We start from the raw sequence: 19,755 nt of genomic DNA on the forward strand, positions 1-19,755 counted from the left end.
AGATGTGAGGCGTGCAGCTGTTCATTATTTTGATTTTGATTGGTAGAATTTATATGAAAAAAAAGCCTCTCTTTAAAATTTATTAGGACCTTCACTATAAGACAGGTAAAGAATAAATACAGCTCTGAACTCACATTCTCTGTAGTTCCAGTGATCACATGAAGACCATCATATGTGGACTTGATGTACATGCCCTAAAAAGAGGATGGAGACTGCTGTGAGATTTATACAGATTTTTCAAACTGTGCTGAAGTGTGTAATTTCTGTCACTAAATGGAATTGCAAAAACAATGATTGTTTTTAAACAGTTTTCCCTGTCTGCCATTGGTCACACAAACAAATAGTCCTAGCCCAAACTCACACCATTATTTGAGTCAATGTTGGGTACTCAAACAAGCAGAGCAATTTCTGATAACAACCACAGAGCCACATTTCATTTTTTTAGAAAGAAATCGACCTACAAATGGCTTTCTTAAAATTTTCTCTGCATATTAAGCGGTGATGAGAGGAAGTTTCTAAAATCCAACCAATTACACCCTTCTTTTTTAAACATTCTCATGTTTCTGTTGATTATGAAAGGGATATTGCTATTGTTTACTCACCAGGCCCTCGCTAGGCATAACGTTAGTCAGATGGACGACCTCGAGGTGAGCAGACTGTGACACCAACGAATCGGATGACAATGAAATAATGTGCTCACAGATACCTGATAGAGTCTTACACTGCAAAGAGAGATAAAGACAGAAAGACAATGAGAGAGAAACAGACAGTGTTGTCAGTCTATGTTTGCAATTCAACAGTAAATATCTCAGTCTAATTATAGCTGTTGAACTGGGAGGGAGCAGTGAATACTGGCAACATTGCAACAGCCTAAACCATTCACATGAAAGGCATTCAGCATCATGAAATATATACCCATAATGTGTAGCTAATGAATCTGCATTAATAAGTCACATGCTATATGTATATTTATTCATGCTATATTCCTTCTTTTATCTTTTTCTTTCTATTTGTATCCATCTATAAATCCCTCTCTCTCTCTCTTTCTGTTCTACGGCAGTGATCCTGAAGGGAGAAAAATCTGCATTATTCAAGATATCCAACCTTAGGCCAAACACACACACACTTCAGAGCAGGCTAGACACATGTGACTTCACAATCACGTTTTACTTAAAATATATAAATATAAGAGCTGTGTGTGAGTGAGAAAAGTGTGTGTGTGTGTGTGTGTGCTTGTTCAATATTCTCATGAGAGACATAAAAAATGCCATCACAACTATAGTAAAATGTCTTATAACCAGCCTGTGAAGATGGAGGATGTTTCTCACTTTTATAAAGCTTTTACAAAGTGGCCAGATAATTTAAAGTTATTAATGTCTTAATGTAAAGTTCTTTACCTAGAAAAGTGGTTCCACCTCAAAAGCAGGATTTAGACATCTTCACAGATCAAATAATATACATTTAACAGAATAATTCACATAAATAGCTTAACAAAAATATAAATTTTAAATTTCTGCTTCTAAACCCTTCGGTTTTCTACATGGCTTCCATTTTAAGTGCAGTACTAAGTCAAAATAATGCCACAGATGCTCTTACTACAGTCAGTGGGGGGGTCTCACAAGTAAGGTGTACAAGTTTGTGTGTGTGAAAGAGAAAGTGTGTGTGGTTTGAGAAACTCACCACATGTAGAATCTTATTCTCAGTTTCATACACTGTGCAATCCTAAGAGGAAAGAAAAAACACATTTAAAATAATAATAAAAGACTGTGCTGTTTGTGTGTGTTAAATATCAAAACACACACACGCACAGGTTTGTTTTGCTATGTTGCTATGTTGTTTTGCTAGTGAGGACATTCCACAGGCGTAATGGTTTTTGTACTGTACAAACTGTACATCCCCCTACACTACCCCTACTCCTATACCTACCCATCACAGAAAACTGTCTGCATTTTTACATTTTTAATAAAACATTGTTTAGTATGTTTTTAAAGCTATTTTAAATATGAGGACTCATGAAATGTCCTCATATTTCATATTTACGTCATAATGCCAGTCTAATACCCATGTCATTATACAAATTTGTGTTCTCATAAATCACAAAAACGTGCACACACTTACTCACACTCTCACACACTCTCACACACTCTCACACACTCTCACACACACACACACACACACACACACACACACACACCTGCTGTACTATAGTGGTTAGCTCTAGACAGAGCTGAACAATGTTGTTCTTCAGCACTGAGTACTCAGAAACACTGACAAATGGAGATCTGCAAACAAAGCAAACACATACATGAAGAGATGAGGCCATTTTTTACATTGTAAACAGAGGTTGGGAACAAGACCTGGGCTGGACTCAAAACTTGGGTCTCTCATGAGCACCACACTTCAATATGTCAGAGCACTTGTGCCAATCTACTGAGTGTTCCCACTATACAATCGATAATTCAAATAGTTTCATGTTATTTTGGACAGCTTATCAAGGCTATTTTACTTTTGATTCAGTCCTATCAGGTTTGATTTCAATTTCTTTAATTTCAATTTCTTTCATTTCTATGATATCATATGACTTTCTGGTCTGTTCTATTCAGCCCAGGTGAGTTCATTCCCTGTTGGGGGACGTTTGAGTACCTGTCCAGCCACGCCAGCAGATTTTTAGCTGCTCCGATGAGGTCAACAACTGAAGTCAAGAAATCATTTGGAAGGCGACGTGAGACTCGTCCGTCATAATGGCCACCGCGGCGCCGCCCCGTAATAAAGTTCTGCAGATTCTTAGCGGATGCATTGAGTTTGTGTGACAAAGTCCGCAAATTCTCTGTCTCTAGACCATAGTTCTGCAAAAGGAGAAACATCTTGGTTGAAGTATACTACCATTTAAAAGTTGGGATCAGTAAGAATTTTTTTTAAAGAAATTATTATTTTTATTCAGCAAGGACACATTAAATTGATCAAAAGAGACTGAAATTGGTCAAAAGTAAAGATTTTGCATTGTTACAAAAGATTTATATATCAAACTTTCTATTCATCAAAGAATCCTGTAAAAAAAATCTATTATGGTTTCCACAAAAATCATATTAGAACGATTTCTGAAGGATCATGTGCAAAGTCCCTTTCAAGAAAAGTCTGTTCACTCGGCGGCCATATTTGCACATTTTGCATTTCGGGCATTCAAGATCAAGTCCTATCTATTTGAATCCTTAAATCTCAAAAACTACTTGCCGAACTCAAAATTAAATAACATACCATATTTCAAATATATGATATGAACTGTCCCATAAATGTTGTTTCTTATGCTCAAATAGTGTTAAAAAAGCACGAGTCTCAGGTTTCTATGGGAATCGGTGCTTCTAACGGCAGCTGCAGTAACGCAATGACTTTACCAATTGCTGATTGGCTCTTTTACTTAGAAGGCAGGATGTATTTCGCCATATTGCGTGTTCGGCTTCTCCCATTCATAAGTAATAGGAGTGCTCCGCATTTGTATATCTATAGTCTTTGATCATGTGACACTGAAGACTGGAGTAATGGCTGTTGAAAATTCAGCTTAGCCATCACAGGAATAAATTATATTTTAAAATATATTAAAATAGAAAACAGTTATTTGAAATAACTTCAAGTAAATATTTCTCATTGTTACTGTTTAAACTGTATTTTGATCAAATACATGCAGCCTTGAAAAATGACTTCTTTCAAAAACATTAAAAACCAGTGTAAGCAGCAGAAAAATCAAGCAGCATTCTCACAGCATGTACAGAGGGTCATCATACACACTAACAAAGTTACTTAGAAATAAAACACTGCCTACACTATGAAATGAAATAAAGCACACAATCAAGTCTTCATTCATATCTGGAATAGAAAAGGCATTACTCAGAATGAATGCCATCTCTCATCTCTCAGACAGGAAGGGTTTTCCGCTTTCCTCTCCACTTTTTCTATATATGGTGTTTATTGGTATTTGCAGCAGTGATGTGTCATTTTCTACAGTGGTGACTGTTGTTTTTTGTTTTTTTATCTAATTCAAGCTCCTCGCTGCATAAATTACAGCCATGATGAATATTAATATGCAGACACCCATTCAATGTTCCAACCATTATTATAAATAGATCCTTATATAAATAGGTTCACGGGTAAGATCTTTGAAATGTTGTTCATCATTTCAAGGCACCTAATAGCTCTTCGATGCAACCTTAGAATTCAAACAAGTTTCCAGGTAGCTATGTATGTCAGAGTAAATAGAAGAGACCTAAAGCAAAAGCAAAAAAAAAAAAAGAAAAGAAAATTGGAACGTCAGCAGAACCCTATGAGGATTTAGGAGTGATCTGGTGACAGTTGACTCTTGTTTTAAAAAAGATTCAATGCAAAATTTATAAGCAGAGAAAGACTTCAGGATGGTGCTTCAGAGGGCAGGTCTTGTGAGGTATGCACCAAATTTTATTTTCTTTTAAAGCCAAATGGAAACAGCAAAGATTAAAACCCTTGTTTTAGCACAGTGGTTGATTAATTGGTGACTATAATAATGTATAATATACAATTTATAATCTGTAATTTATACAATTTTTATTTGTTATAATATTTATTATTTTGTAATTGTATGTTTATTTAATTTATACAATTTTTATTTTGTTTTAATATTCATAATGTTTATTAATTTTATCATTTTATATTTACATATTTATATTTAATTTTAAATTACTTTAAACGGATGCCTGTTGCTACATCCACCAGCTGGATTGCCCTTGGTTTCCACCAGAGGGCACTCCTCTCGGCTCCTGTACTATTTCATCACAAACTTCATTTCCCATAACCCATTGCCCGGACTCATTATGTGTAATTAGGTTCAGCTATGTCTCATTATCCTGTTTAACTGTGTAAAGGCTTGTTTGAGATGCATCGGTGCTGTGCAGACCGATCGGCATATGACATCAAAGTACCGTGAGAGCGATTCAAAAGCATAACGAGTCGTATACTCTCCAAACACTCTCACGGTACTTTGATGTCATACGTCACGATCGGTCTGCGCAACGCCGATGCATCTCAAACAAGCCTTAAACTTGAATTCTGCTTCTGAGATGAATTGTGTTGTGTTCGCAATCGCCCCCTATACTCTCATTCACTATTCCCTACATTACCCCACTAACATAGTCCACTTGAAGGAGTGAATTAAAATGAGTCCGTGAATTTAGACACTGAGTGCACCGGAAAGGGCTGCCACTTTTGCATAGTTTGTGCTTGCTGTTTAATAACCATTTGAAACTTTGCAAACTGGCAGCTTCTTTAGTAAGTTGAAAATATTTATCTTGAACTTTGTCTCGGAAACTATGTATAAACCTTAATTAATTTAATAATCACTTAAAAAATGAATTTACACTTTATTTACACTTAATTACACTGTCGCCATATTGGACCAACACGGCTTAGAAAAATGGATGGATGAATGATTCAGCTGCGGGCGCCATCTTCTGGCTAGACGCAGGAATTCATCCAGCGCGACTCTTAGAGTGCATTATGGGTATTCTCTAGCCATTGAGGGTACATCAGTTGTATACTCATTATTGCGGTGTGTTGTGGGATTGAATGAGTGCACTCGATATCGTCCACTATGGTTTCGGACACCAATACAAATTGCTGTCCCCTCAAATAGTGCCCTGTTTAAGGGTATAGGGGGCGATTTTGTACACAGCCTTGGTTTGTGAGAAAGTTAACTAGTTGACTGAGATTTAACTCCTCCTCTCTTTCTATGATGCATGAATTCCTCCAGCAGCCAATCAGAACCAAAAAACGCATCTTCCCTTTCTTGCACACAAACTCCCTCCTCTTTTTGTTTACTGGTTGGGAGATTCCCGCTGGGTGCTAATCATTCAGTGTTAAGCGGAGTTTGATTAAAATGTCTGTTGTGTCATTAATACAAAACAAACACATCATTATCACAGCCAGTCTCTTTTTCACTCTCTCACACACACACCAGTGCGCATAGTAAGTCCACAGCCTCCAGAATGAGCTCCTGGTGTCCGATGCGGGTCACGCCAAGCTCTTCCAGCTCCTGATGGGTGATGTGAAGCAGCTGCTCTCCGGTTATCTGCTCTCTCTCAAATGTCCTCATATACTGCAGCAAACAGTCATCCAACCCTGAGAGAGAGAGAGAAGTGCAACACAACCATGTGATCATAATTCATTTATGTCATGTAATAAACTTAAAGTGTGACCCAGTGTAATGGAGCTTCTCTCCATACAGAGAGCTGTCATTTGGATGATTAATACACAACACTCACACACACCAAATGCAATGCATAAACACATCGTAAACCTGCAAATGATGTCAAGTAGCTAATTCCTGTAACAGTTTGTGCTTTATCCCCCAAAAAAGATGATAAACCACTTAGTGATTACAGACACGTCTCTTAGAAAGAGACACACCTGCATTTCTCAAGGCAGCGACACACACACACACATACACACACACTCGCTTTCTCAGAGGATGATGTTGGCCGAGAGACTCTTCAGATGGGAACATTCTGAACTTGCAGATACACACAAGCTCAGTGTCCTTCATAATCAGCTCTATGGTCTCAAACACACACACAAGATAACCTGTGTGTTATTTTATCAACGTGTGTGTGTGTGCGCATGTGTGCATGTATGTGTGTGTAGGATGTCCTTCAGCTAAACAGACTTTCTCTCGTGCTCATTCTCTTCATTCTCTCGTTCTGCTCCAGCTATATGGGCTGCTTGGCAACCGTTGCTAAGAGACGGAGAGGTAAGCCTGCACGGGGAATGATAAAGGCCTCCATTTCCTACAGTCCTACACACACACACACACACACACATCCATACTGGAAAGGCACACACATACATATACTGCAAACAAATATACACATTAAAAGAGAAATGTGTATTTCCTGCAGCACTCACATCATCAAATGTAATTGCAATAATAATGAATCTTTGCTAACGGTTTCTTGAACACTCACATCTGTCATTGGTTGGATGAGAAGATAATCCCACCCAATACTCACATCATTGGTCAGGCGGGAATGGCTTACTTCTGGCTTACTAGGGGCTCGTACCATTATTGTAGGTGAACAAACTCAGGGTTACAGGATTAGCTTTGAGTTGACAAAACCAAACCAATCCAATCAGGCTTTGCTGGTACCATGATGCTGATCATCAACTTTCTATGTCAACTCAGGCTTTGATCTTGAGTTCATGGAGCACATGCACATGAAAGTGTGACATCAGTAGTGAACAGCCAATCACATGCCTTGAAACAAGGTTTCTTGTCATCTGTTGTCATCTTGTCATAGCAGCATGCATATCACACAACACAATGCTGACGAGGTGCACAAACGTCAAGACATTTGGTCAAGAGGCAATCCCGACCAACAGCGGGGAAAAAAAATTGTTCTCACATAAATTAGATTACGAGATTTTCTCATTTATACCATATGCTCTGTAATTGACTGGATTAGTTCTGCCTTATCGTTGCATTGCACACACTACAAGATAATATCAAACAGGTTTGAAAATAATGCAGTAAGTTATATGGCAATGAATACTGCTAAAAGCTAAACTACTATCATGGTGGCTAAAACCCATGGTTGGCACAAACTAAACTGAAACACACTTGCCTATTCACCTAAACTGACTTCATGGTCTTCACTATTTTTTTCATGAGAGCCACGCTGATAGGACAGTCAATAGGAGAGCCACTTTTACCACAAAGTATCAAAAGTTACATCCAGTACATGAAAAAATACTACAGTAATTTATATAGTAAATACTATAGTGTTTTTGAACCATACTATAGTAAATTGTAGTATACTGTATATTATAGTATTTACAACACTTTGTTAATGAATGCTACAACATACTGTAGTATTAACTATAGTGAACTGATAAACTGTAATAAATACTGTAGTTTTTACTACAGTAAACTGTAGTGTATTGTAGTATAATATACCCTATAGCTGCCCAAAACTATTGGGTAAAGTAATTTGTTTGTATTACTATAGTTGTAATATTGCCACAGCAACTAATTACCACAACAAATTAATTCAAGTACTTTACAATAGTATGGTTAAAAAACACTATAGTATTTACTTTAAATTACTATAGTATTTTGCATGTTCATAAATAGCATATCTGCTTATCTGTCATCCCTGATTATACAATATGCAATGCAATAAATACAAAAGGCAGGAAAAAATCATTCTTTATCATTTACCAGTCATATTTGTAATTGAGACAAGATGATTTCCCATAAAGGGTTAGTTCACCCAAAAATGAAAATTCTGTCATTTATTACTCACGCTCATGCCGTTCCACACCCGTAAGACCTTCGTTAATCTTCGGAACACAAATTAAGATATTTTTGTTGAAATCCGATGGCTCAGTGAGGCCTCCATAGCCAGCAATGACATTTCCTCTCTCAAGATCCATTAATGTACTAAAAACATATGTAAATCAGTTCATGTGAGTACAGTGGTTCAATATTAATATTATAAAGTGACGAGAAATATTTTTGGTGCGCCAAAAAAACAAAATAATGACTTATATAGTGATGGCTAGTGACTGCTTCAGGAAGCTTCGGAGCGTTATGAATCAGCGTGTCGAATCATGATTCGGATCGCGTGTCAAACCGCCAAACTGCTGAAATCACGTGACTTTGGCGCTCCGAACTGTGGATTCGACACGCTGATTCATAACGCTCCGAAGCTTCCTGAAGCAGTGCTTTGAAATCGGCCATCACTAAATAATTCGTTATTTTGTTTTTTTTTGGCGCACCAAAAATATTCTCGTCGCTTTATAATATTAATATTGAACCACTGTACTCACATGAACTGATTTAAATATGTTTTTAGTACCTTTATGGATCTTGAGAGAGGAAATGTCATTGCTCCCTATGTAGGCCTCACTGAGCCATCGGATTTAAACAAAAATATCTCAATTTGCGTTCCGAAGATGAACGAAGGTCTTACTGGTGTAAAACGGCATGAGGGTGAGTAATAAATGACAGAATTTTCATTTTTGGGTGAACTAACCCTTTAAAATGTAGTGCATGGATTCGGCAGGCATGTATTTACGTCACTAAGCGGGCAGCCGTTCTCTCGGAGGGTGTGTGGAGCCCTCTCAAGCTCTACAGCGCCCCACAAATTTCCAACGTAAATCTGTGGTGAAAAATGGAACTGCAGCGCGCTCTTATAGAGAGCCATTGGGGCAGATTTCTGGCTGCCCCGCTCATTTTCACGTTAGGTCGTATCACCGTATTATTTGGCATGCGAGCCACAAATTAACACTGGTATAGGCCCTAAGTTTTATTAAAAAAATAAACAATAAAATGATTAAAAAATATATATAGATAAATATATATTTATATATAGATATATATAAATATGAGATACTAAAAATATTTGATTATATCAATATATTATTGTATATATTTTATACAAATATTTTAATATTTAACATGACTAATCTGACATGACTAAATGAGATTTCACCAACCAAAAGTAATTTTTAAATGTTACATCAGATAGAAATAGCTCATCACTGAAGCGTAGTTGTTCCTGCATATTAAGCTGGGACAGGAGAGAGTACTTCATCATAGAAAAAATGGTAATTATCATGCATAATTACATGCAATTCTCTATGAGAATGGCCTCCTTTAAGAAACACACACACACACACACACATAATCTCTTCATGTCTACACTTCTGGTTTACATCCCACCATCTCACATCTGCGCTAACACATCTACGTTGATCCAAGAACAGCTGACAAAGGGAAAAATGTATCTGGTCCCTCCCACTGAGAGAGGTGACTCATCTTGAGGAAACCCCTTAGAAAATGATCAAAAACTCACTCAAGCACACATGCTTGCAAACATCCTACCGTTCCAAGACCAGTTGCTGCTGTTTCAGGTTCTGATACACCCCACTTTGGAAACCGGACATTTTGGGGATAATTTTTTAAAAATCTGTTCACCACCTGTATTTATACTGTATTTATAAAGTCCTTTGATTATCCCAATGATCCCACATGTCTTTTTGCTCTCAAGTCTATTCTTTCATGATCACAAAATGTTCTACAACCCCACTCTATAGTGATCAAATATTAAACTTTACAGTGACAATAAAGACATTTATAATGTAGCCTAACAAAAGATTTAAAAAAAATAAAATTAAAAAAAATCACCTTGGAATTAAGGTTCTATCTGACATTTGTGTCAAAATTGAATTATTCACATATTCTTATTCTGTGACTTATTTACATTATGTGACTTTTTTTTTTTTAGGAAAAAAAGGTTCTATCTACAAAGGACTATGGAATGCAAAAACTTTGAAGCTCAGTATCTCAAAACTGCTCAGAATGCAGAGAGAACCTTATAATTCCAAGGTGGTGAAATGTTCTTTTGGATTTTCTATTCATCAAAGAATCCTGAAAAAATTTATCACGATTTCCACAAAAATATTACGCAGCACAACCGTTTTCAACTGTGATAATAATAAGAAATGTTAAGCACCAAATCATCATATTAGAATGATTTTTGAAGGATCACTAAAAGACTAAATGATGCTGAAATTTCAGCTTTGCCATCACAGGAATAAATTACATTTCAAAATGTATGAAAATAGACACCTATTATAAATTCAATTACTATTTCTTTTTTAGTGTATTTTTGATCAAATAAATACAAAACCTTGGTGAGCATAAGTGACTTCTTTCAAAAATACACACAAAAAATCTTATCGACTGCACTCTTTCGAATAGTGTGGTTCTTAATTGTTACGCCTGTAGGTGGCGACAAATAACTATCTTTATATGAGTGAGTCATTCATTCAACCAGTTTGGTCAAATGCACTGATTCATTCAAAAACAAAACGGTAGAAACTGTATTTGAGTAAGTCACTGAATCATTTACTCAAGCAATTCAGTCAACAACAAAGACTCATTCAGAAAGGTTTAATGTAAAACATTGTGGAGATAATTGGTTTTATAGTGCATTTACAATGTACATTAGGCTGATTCCAAGAAGAAGAAAAAAAACTAAATTACGTATCCCTGTTGATATGGGCGCAAAAATTGATACACGCTGCTTGTGCTTATGTGCTGCACAGGCCTGTATGTAGCGTGCAAGTTTAACAGAAGGCTTTTTCAACATAAAATAATATGTGCAAACTAGTCACTTTTTTGCAAAAAGTCATCTATTGGGCTTCATGCAAATTACACACGCAGTGACAGTCACACAAACACCCACACATCTAAATGAATCCAGAGGAGTTTATTGCAGTAGTTTGGGGTTTGTGTTTCTTTTTGTGTAGATTTTTTGGCATTTGGATTTCAAATGTAAATTCAATTGAGTGATTTTCTTTTTTATCTCTTAAAATACTCAATTTAGCAACCTAGATAGCCTATCACTTTATTTTCTCTATCAAATCAAAGCAGAAACGCTGTCAGTGTGAAAGCAAGTCTGTTTTAGTGATGGGTGCTTTTGAATTTAAAACACGGTTCATGAAGGTTTGAAACCTTTCCGAATCATTTGTTTTTTAGTGATTCGGAACGTTTATCAAAAGGCGCAAGTGACTTGAAGCTGCTCTGCGCAGACTGATCAGTGAAAAAGTGTTTTATGTATGGCTGAGATTTTCGCTACATTAACACCGTTCAGACCAGCAGGAGTGTGTGGCGATTCGAATGCTTACAAAGAGTGAATCATTTTACAAAGCAAATAGTTCGATTGATTTAAAGTTTCGATTTTTTTTTTCTTTCCTATCACTAGCCTTTTTCACGTGCATGGTGTGACCTATGGGTGTGATAGGTTGAAATCCTGGAATCGCTCCTTCTGGCCAAACATTTAAAATCTATAGAAACTGCTAAGTCGTGATGACTATGCATGTGTGGTGAAGAATAATTTAGATAGGCCTATATTTGTTTTTGGTTCATGGAAGGTTCACTGATCCACCATTTGAAATAACTCTAAATGAGTGCCCGGAGCATTCTGTATTAGTAGGCTAAGACAACCTGACCTTCACAGCTTCAGGAAGAGCAGGTAATGAGTGATAAAACACTCAGCTCAGGCAAGGTGAGGGAGTGCAGAGCACTTTTCCCAATGCAGTCAATTTGTTTTGGGTTTATTAAATTGAAGGCATTCATCAAATAAGTTCTTTTTCAGTATCTGAATCAGCACAGGAGAGCATGTTTCATCTGTAATCCTCTGTACTGGCTTGACCTCTGTGGAGTTCAATCGGTAACACTTTAGAACACTGTTCCGTCATTAATGAATAACTACACAGGAACAAATGAGTAACACACTATTAACGTAAAACATTCTAGTTACTACTATTAACTAACAAGAAACAATTAACCAATTAGTAAGTAATAGTGCTCAGCTGAATGTGGCAGTTCACTATTAGCTAATCAGTAACTACTGTTTTTTATACCTCCCAGAGAACTACTGTATACAGGTTCAGAATTAATGTGAATAATGCATAATGTATAATTAATTCTAAAGTGTAGATCATGGTAACCCACTAGTAATGACTCAAGTATTACCAGAAATTCTTCAGAAGGAATTACTAATTATTTGGAACAGTATTCTAAAGTGAAAAGCATGATAGATCCCTAATATAGGCCACGTACACACTGTAAGTTTCAGGAGTAAATGTGGGAGTGAATTCCCTAAAATTATCGTTACATGTGTGTACAGAACATGACTTACTCTCGAAAATGGGATGATTGACGAGTTGTAAACCATAGCGACGTTCTGGCGTCTCTCGTGTTTGGTATCGTGACCAATACAGTGACAAAACACTCTTTTTTTTCAGCAATTTAACTAAACACAGTCGACGAAGGCGTCGTGTTTTGTTTATGCTTGTACAGACTTTTTCACAGCACACAGAGCGCGCTCTTTCTGTGTTGCCATGGTCACTCATTATAAGCGTTTTTGGCCTTGTTGTTTAAGCTCGTTTCTTAAAGCGAACGGGTTTATGGAGTTATTAAAGTGAGCAGACATGAATCGCGATATTTTGGTCTTTTTTTCAGCATAAAACATTTGGATTCATGCTGAAAATAAGGGCTTATTCTTGTTCGCTGATTTTACTAGCACGATCTGGCAACTCGAATGAGTCAGGGCTCGTGCTTTCCCTGTGATTCACCGCGCATACAGAAGAGACACATCTCCGATCAACGTTAAAAAACGTCATTAACAACTAGTTGTTCGGTTCGGTTCGGTTCCGTACACAATGCATAGAATTTCTGTAAATGCGGTTGTCACTACCTGTATTTTTCGAGAGTTAATTTGGTTGTAGAATGCGGTTGTCACTCCCGTATTTTACTGAACTGTGTGTGAACAGAACGCGATTAAGCACTAAAAGGTGAACTGACAACCGAAATAATACTTGAATCATTACTAGTGGGTTACCATTACCTTCACTTTAGAATTAATTACCCTATACATCATGCATTATTCCTATTAATTATAAACCTGTATATATACAGCATATATATATATATATACAGCATACTATATATAGCAGTTCTTAGTATTCCTCTGGGAGGTATTAAAAAAGAATAGTTATTGTTAACTACCACATTGGACTATGCACTATTACTTACTAATTCGTTAATCAGAGTTTCTTGTTAGTTAATAGTAGTTACTAGAGTGTTAATATTGCATTACTCATTTGTTCCTGTGTAGTTATTCATTAATGACGGAACAGTATTCTAAAGTGTTACTGTTCACTAATATTCCTATCTCCCCCTTCAGACAGTCAGTCTTGTACATCTATTAAGAATGTTAGTTTTTGGAAATCCATGCAGGCTGTGTTAAGAAGCTCATGAAATAGCTTGATGAGCACAGTATTACTTCATGTTCAGCCTTCCTGTAAGCAGTAGAGCACGATGCTATCAACACCAAGGTTATGGGTTTGATTTCTAGAGAAAGCAAGACTGGTAAAATATGTACCTTGAATGCAATGTAAGTCACTCTGAATAAAAGAATCTGCCAAATGAATAAATGTAAATACCTAGTGAAACACTATGTTTTAATGGGATATTTCAAATAGTGCATGATTTTCAGTGTATTTGTTTGGAATACACTGGCATATGGCCTAAAAAATGCTAACATGAACTAAAAACCACAAATGTCCAGATTTTGATTTCATGGGTATATATTAGCTGTGCACTGAATACACCTGCCAAATTGCAATGAAACTATGAAAGTCAAGTACAGGTGCTAAATTTTTATCTCTTGGATAAGAAAAATGCAGTGTTCAAATAGAAAACTAATGTACTGCAAACTAAACTGTCAACTATTTTTAAAAGCATTATGTAAAGCATTACGCATTGATAAACATTTCAAACAGAAGTATGCTACAACATGACCCTGTTATGTGTAAAAATTGTTAGCATTTTTATTGATTTGTTTTATTGCAGTTGTCTTATAATATCTTAATTCTTGGCAGTCAAATTAAATAACGAGTCGAGAAAAGGGTGCTAAAAATTGTGGCTGATATTACTTCTGATTTCTTTATTGCACTGAAAATTGAAGGTCAATTTGAGCACTTTCCAATATGGAATATAGTATTCAGGCCAGGGCAGTGAGCTCTGTTGTATAATGCACATTTTGGCAAATGTATTACAGCTCATCTGGGATTTTCAAGCTTACAGAAAATTTGCATGCTGTATACTGCAGAAACAGTGAAAGTAGTGTGATTATACTGAACAGCCAAAATTTAAAGGGGTAATTCATAGCTGGCAAGATTGTTTTTTTTAATAAAACTTGGCTGTCTATGAAATAGAAAGGTTCTTTTTTTAATCGGCACTACATGACTAGAGAAAACAGAGAAAAGGGCTGTGGTGTTTCAGTTTGCCAAAAGGTATGAAAACTTCAATACCCATAATGCATTCGGCTCAAGCAAACTGTATGTGAGCGGAGATACAAAAATGCAGAAGCACAATCTGTAGTTTTCACAAAAGACTTGGAGCTGTCAAAAGTCTGTCAAGTAAAACATGACTTTTGTTGATCAATAAACGGTTATAAATGGGGAAAGAGTACACAATGTTGCTGACATTGCAATAATACAAAGCCGGTTGAAAAGGCAGAGGCATTTGATTATTTCCACAGGACATCAGTCAATCTATTAAAAACCCTAAAAATATGCAGAGATACAAACAAGCTGAATAGGTTTGGAAATGAAATTAGGTCTCTGGAAAGATTTTATTAGATGAAACAGGTGAGCCACTAGGGCTTATGGAGTGTGCACTCATTTTGTTAACAGAGAACAGTGGAGATAAATGCTCTGATAAGTGATGGGAGAGCAACAGCAATAAACACTGGGAAGAACCACTGCAGTAAGACAAACTCCAAGTAGTACATTGTATTGACATTGTTTTTCTGTTAAACAGAACACATTTGAAAGGATTGCAATATCAATATCATATCATAACTACGACTATATGGAAAACCTTAACAATAACTGCTGAACCAAATGCATAGCCACAGTCCTAACTGTCATCTTGGGTAAAAGACCCTATCATATGTCAACCTGCATGATGATTTTTCGAATGTAAGCTGTAAGGTCAAAACTGGGCACTCAGCAGAGTTTTATATTACAAGATGTCTGTAATGTTAGAGGAGGCCGATTGTCCCTACAGATGCCACATCTCTGCACCAGTGCAAGCTTTTTCTATTGTCATTCTGCCAAGGGTAAGAAAACGGGTGAAATACACACATAACATAACAAAAATATGGCAATGGCAGCTGCTCCAAGACAGTAAATAATAACTACAATTAGGAACTAAACAGTAAACAATGAACACAAAACAGTAAACCAATCATGCTGACAGGTGTTTGCTTGTGCAGAATCTGTACGAAAATTTGACGCAAAGCATGGAAAGCATGTATACCATCAGAATGACCCTGGATCAGGTGCTCTGAGGTCTGACAAACTCTTTGTCAGCAGTTATTGTGAAAATTATGCACAAGCAGCTAGTTTGCAGTTGCATCTGAGACAGTGAACAGAGTTCCTGAAAATGGAAACCATCCTGCACAACTGGCCGTGAAACCTAGTTCTCTAAAATACAGAACTAATCAGTGATCATGCACAGGGGAGAATTCAATTCAATTCACATTTATAGTGCTTTTGTCAATACACTGTTTCAAAGCAGCTTTACAGAAATGTTACAATTAAGAGTAATGTCCATTTTGCACAAATGTACAGTTCTAAGACAATACAGATCATGCAATCTGTATAATCTTCAACACCATGGCAAAGAAAATTGTATTTTATTTGTAAATATGAGTTCGCAGTCTATAATGAATTGAGATCAAATATAAAGACTTTGCACAATGAAATAACAGCAAGAAGAATCTTTCTGTTGTGATATCCTCACATGCTTCCACACAAAAACAAGCATACAACGTGACCAGTTTAGTTCAATTCATGAAATTTTTTTTTTTATTTTTTTTAAGTTATATTTATGGGCTTTTTTTGCCTTTATTTGGAGAGGAAAGTAGAGAGCAGACAGGAAAGCACTGGGAAGAGAGAGGGGGGCAGAATCAGCAAAGGACCTCAAGACGGGAATGAAACTCGTGTCACCCTGAATGCATTTACACCATATGTCGGCGCACTAACCACTAGGCTATCAACGCCGACATAATTCTTTTGAGATGGTTCTTTCCTATGAATCAAAAACATACAGTGAAATCAGTGTAGTCTGATTCATGAACAAATGATTCTTAATCAGCCAGTTCTCTTTAGTGAATCAAAAACAAACAGCACGATCAGAGTAACCCTATTCACAAACAAATGACTGTTAACAGCAGGTTCTTTTTGGTGAATTGAAAACAGAGTGACCAGAGTAGTCTGATTCATGAACAAATGACTCTTATCAGCTGCTTCTTTTTGTGGATTGTTAAAAAAAAACAAGTTAAACTGGTTTGAATTAATTTGACAAATCTTTACTGAACTATATATGTAGAGTGTATGTAAAATTCTGTAGGAAACACTGATTCATTGATTACACGAACTTACAAGACAGTAATACCAATAAAAGCAATGAACGAAAGACTGATCAACTATGGGGGCTTTTTTTTTGTGCCATTTTAAGTACATTAATAGATACAGAAGAGACCTGAGGGACATATAATTGGCTTAAGTCTACATGCATCTACAAAAGAATTTCATTAAAGTATGGGTGTTTTGGACATAGAGATCACAACCAGTATTGATTCACCTGTGTACACTTGTCCATTATTAGATTGGTGGCAAAGGCTATCTGGCCTTTGAAATGCTTATTGGGTAGAGATTATGAGCAGCTGAATGTCATGTGCACTAATGCCCTTAAACTTCACTTCAGATTTCATCTGATCTTGCTGGTATTTTGGCCCTCTGTCTCTCCACCGCAGCTGCTCCATTGTGTTCTACTTATATCATCTGTGTATCATCCATCTTTACATGTCCTCTAAAGAAGAGCATGTGATTAATGGAAAATGATTTCCAATCAGATACCAATTGTCATGTCAGACTGTGTAGATTTTTGAAAATGTCGTCGGTTTTTCCCAAACAGGAAAGGCCAAGCCCACATGATCCCTAATCTATAACTGCATGACGAAACCTGCATGGTGTGCCTTCAACTATCTGCAAGCAGTATTCAGATACTCTCTCTTGCTTTCTTTTGGATGGAGTAGGGGGTTATGCAAAACTATTTTAACCTAGTTTTCCTAAAAACTAAAACTATCTATTTTTATGTTTCTGGCATATCTTTTTTTATTTTATTAAAATTATAGTAAATTTTTGACTAATATATTTTCAATAATTTGAGATATTATCTGTTCTTTAGTTACCTGTAATTGCTTGAATAGTTAATAGTATCTATTCAAGTTTTTCTACTAATCTCACAAAGAAGTACATTTTTTTGTATTTGTGAGTAGTGACATTTTAAATGAACTATGAAGTAGCCATTAAGACTAATCATTGCATATGACAAGTAAAAAAGCGACTGGGACAATTGGGATAGACACTATAATCTCTCATAAAATAGGTCTATCCAATAAATAAAATAAGTACAGCTAAAGCTGAAATTGGCACTATTATTATAACTATTAGGAAGTAGCTACATAAGAAATAAGTAGGTCAACTAGTACATAATAAATATTACTAGTAGTAAAACAGAAAAAGGTAGCAGTAACAGAATTCAAGCAAGGAATATGCTATCTGTTCCCAGTAACAATGGAATACTTGTCCCTATCAGGATAATAAAGCAAGAGAATAAGCACTAGTATGTACTGTGACAAAGTTAATGCATACTAGTCACTATAAGAAGCAAAAGAATCTAAACAATTGCTAAAATTGAAATAAATACTACTAATAAAGTAGGCCTACTAGTGACATAAAAATAGATACTAGTTAGTTTAAAGGAGTAAATGTTTGCCATGGGGGACTGTCAAGGCTCAGCTGGTTTCCACAGATACCGTCATCCCTCTTCTGGTCCCTAGATTACGTGCATCCGCAGCGCAGCACAGCGCGCGACGGCCTGGTTCTGTCCATGGTGCTAGTTATCACTGCGCGAGAGGGAGATTTATTCACTGAGGCTAGAAACAGCCTCTGTCTCTCTCGCACTGTCACTATTTCTGTGTGTGTGTGTGTGTGTGTGTGTGTGTGTGTACGCAAGCACGTATGTGTATATTTAGGTACTGTATGACAACGCCACGTCGTCCTTTGTGTCATTATAACCGTTTTCGCTCATCTACTTGCAAAACACGCGAGCGCGCGCACACAGACACACATACACATCACGCATCCCCAGACCACACGCACACCCCCTATTGCGCGACGCGTGTAGCGCTGTGCAGATCACACACACCATGGTGCGCCGAGCAGAGGCGCAAAATGGCACATAAGCGCGATCAATACCTCACTGCACGGTACAGGCAGAGCCGAGCGCAGCCCGCATACAGCACGCTCTTCCCGCTCACCCATTCCTCTCCCACCGGCTATAGGTCATGCAGAGACACTGCGGGGGTACATTTTTTTTTTACCTTTCATCCAGTCCAGCACCTGCTTTGGGGACCATTTGCTGATGGGTTCCATGACCAGCGCCATGGCTGGTGTGCGTTGATTTCCCGGTTGAATTGTGTATGGAGCGCGCGGACCATCCGAACCCAGAGAAAGAGATCAGAACCGCCGTTAGATCACAGGGGCACATGTGATTCCGTTACATTGACGGCAGCGCGCGCGCGGCAGGAGTCTAGCTGTTGGAAACATCCTCGCGGAGGACTGCGACGGTGAGAGATCCACGCGCGCGACTCTACCCCGCCCCCCCTCCAGCGCTCTCTCTCTCTCTCTCTCCCTCTCTCTCCCAAGTGTGCACCTGCTTCTCCAGTCTATCGAGTGGAGATGCAGGGGGAAAAATGTGTCTCTCGCCCCCCTCCCTTCCGCGCTCGCAACGCTGCAGTATCACATGGGTCAGCGGTTCCGTGAGCGTGGGGACTGTTCGGTGACACTACCGATAAACGCTGAACAGCTCCACTGGGTCCGATACTGAGCGCGAGATGCAACCGAGTGCCTTGCAAACGGCTACTTGGTATGCTTGATTGTATGCGTCTCTCTCTCTCTCTCTCTCTCTCTCTCTCTCTCTCTCTCTCTCTCTCTCTGTTTCTCGGTTGGACCGTTTCGGATCTACACGAGCTCGCTTCTCTGTCCGCGTCTGGAAAATTTCTGCGCGCCCGTTCGCTTACGTCACCG

General features: G+C 37.5%; 1 protein-coding gene across 1 annotated transcript in view; it reads right to left on the bottom strand.

Annotated features, from left to right (window-relative positions):
• Positions 1 to 19,755, bottom strand: part of si:ch211-26b3.4 (connector enhancer of kinase suppressor of ras 2) — a 45,766-nt gene extending 26,011 nt beyond the window's left edge. Inside the window, exons 1-7 of the mRNA XM_051892720.1 lie at positions 19,050 to 19,755; positions 5,978 to 6,141; positions 2,644 to 2,846; positions 2,195 to 2,282; positions 1,681 to 1,722; positions 603 to 722; positions 135 to 194 (exon numbers count right to left, since the gene is read on the bottom strand). Of these exons, the coding sequence (XP_051748680.1) occupies positions 135 to 194; positions 603 to 722; positions 1,681 to 1,722; positions 2,195 to 2,282; positions 2,644 to 2,846; positions 5,978 to 6,141; positions 19,050 to 19,113 (741 nt within the window). The 5' untranslated portion in view covers positions 19,114 to 19,755. The remainder of the gene's footprint in view (positions 1 to 134; positions 195 to 602; positions 723 to 1,680; positions 1,723 to 2,194; positions 2,283 to 2,643; positions 2,847 to 5,977; positions 6,142 to 19,049) is intronic.

This window comes from Ctenopharyngodon idella, chromosome 5, assembly GCF_019924925.1.
Source record: "Ctenopharyngodon idella isolate HZGC_01 chromosome 5, HZGC01, whole genome shotgun sequence".
Taxonomy (NCBI): domain Eukaryota; kingdom Metazoa; phylum Chordata; class Actinopteri; order Cypriniformes; family Xenocyprididae; genus Ctenopharyngodon; species Ctenopharyngodon idella.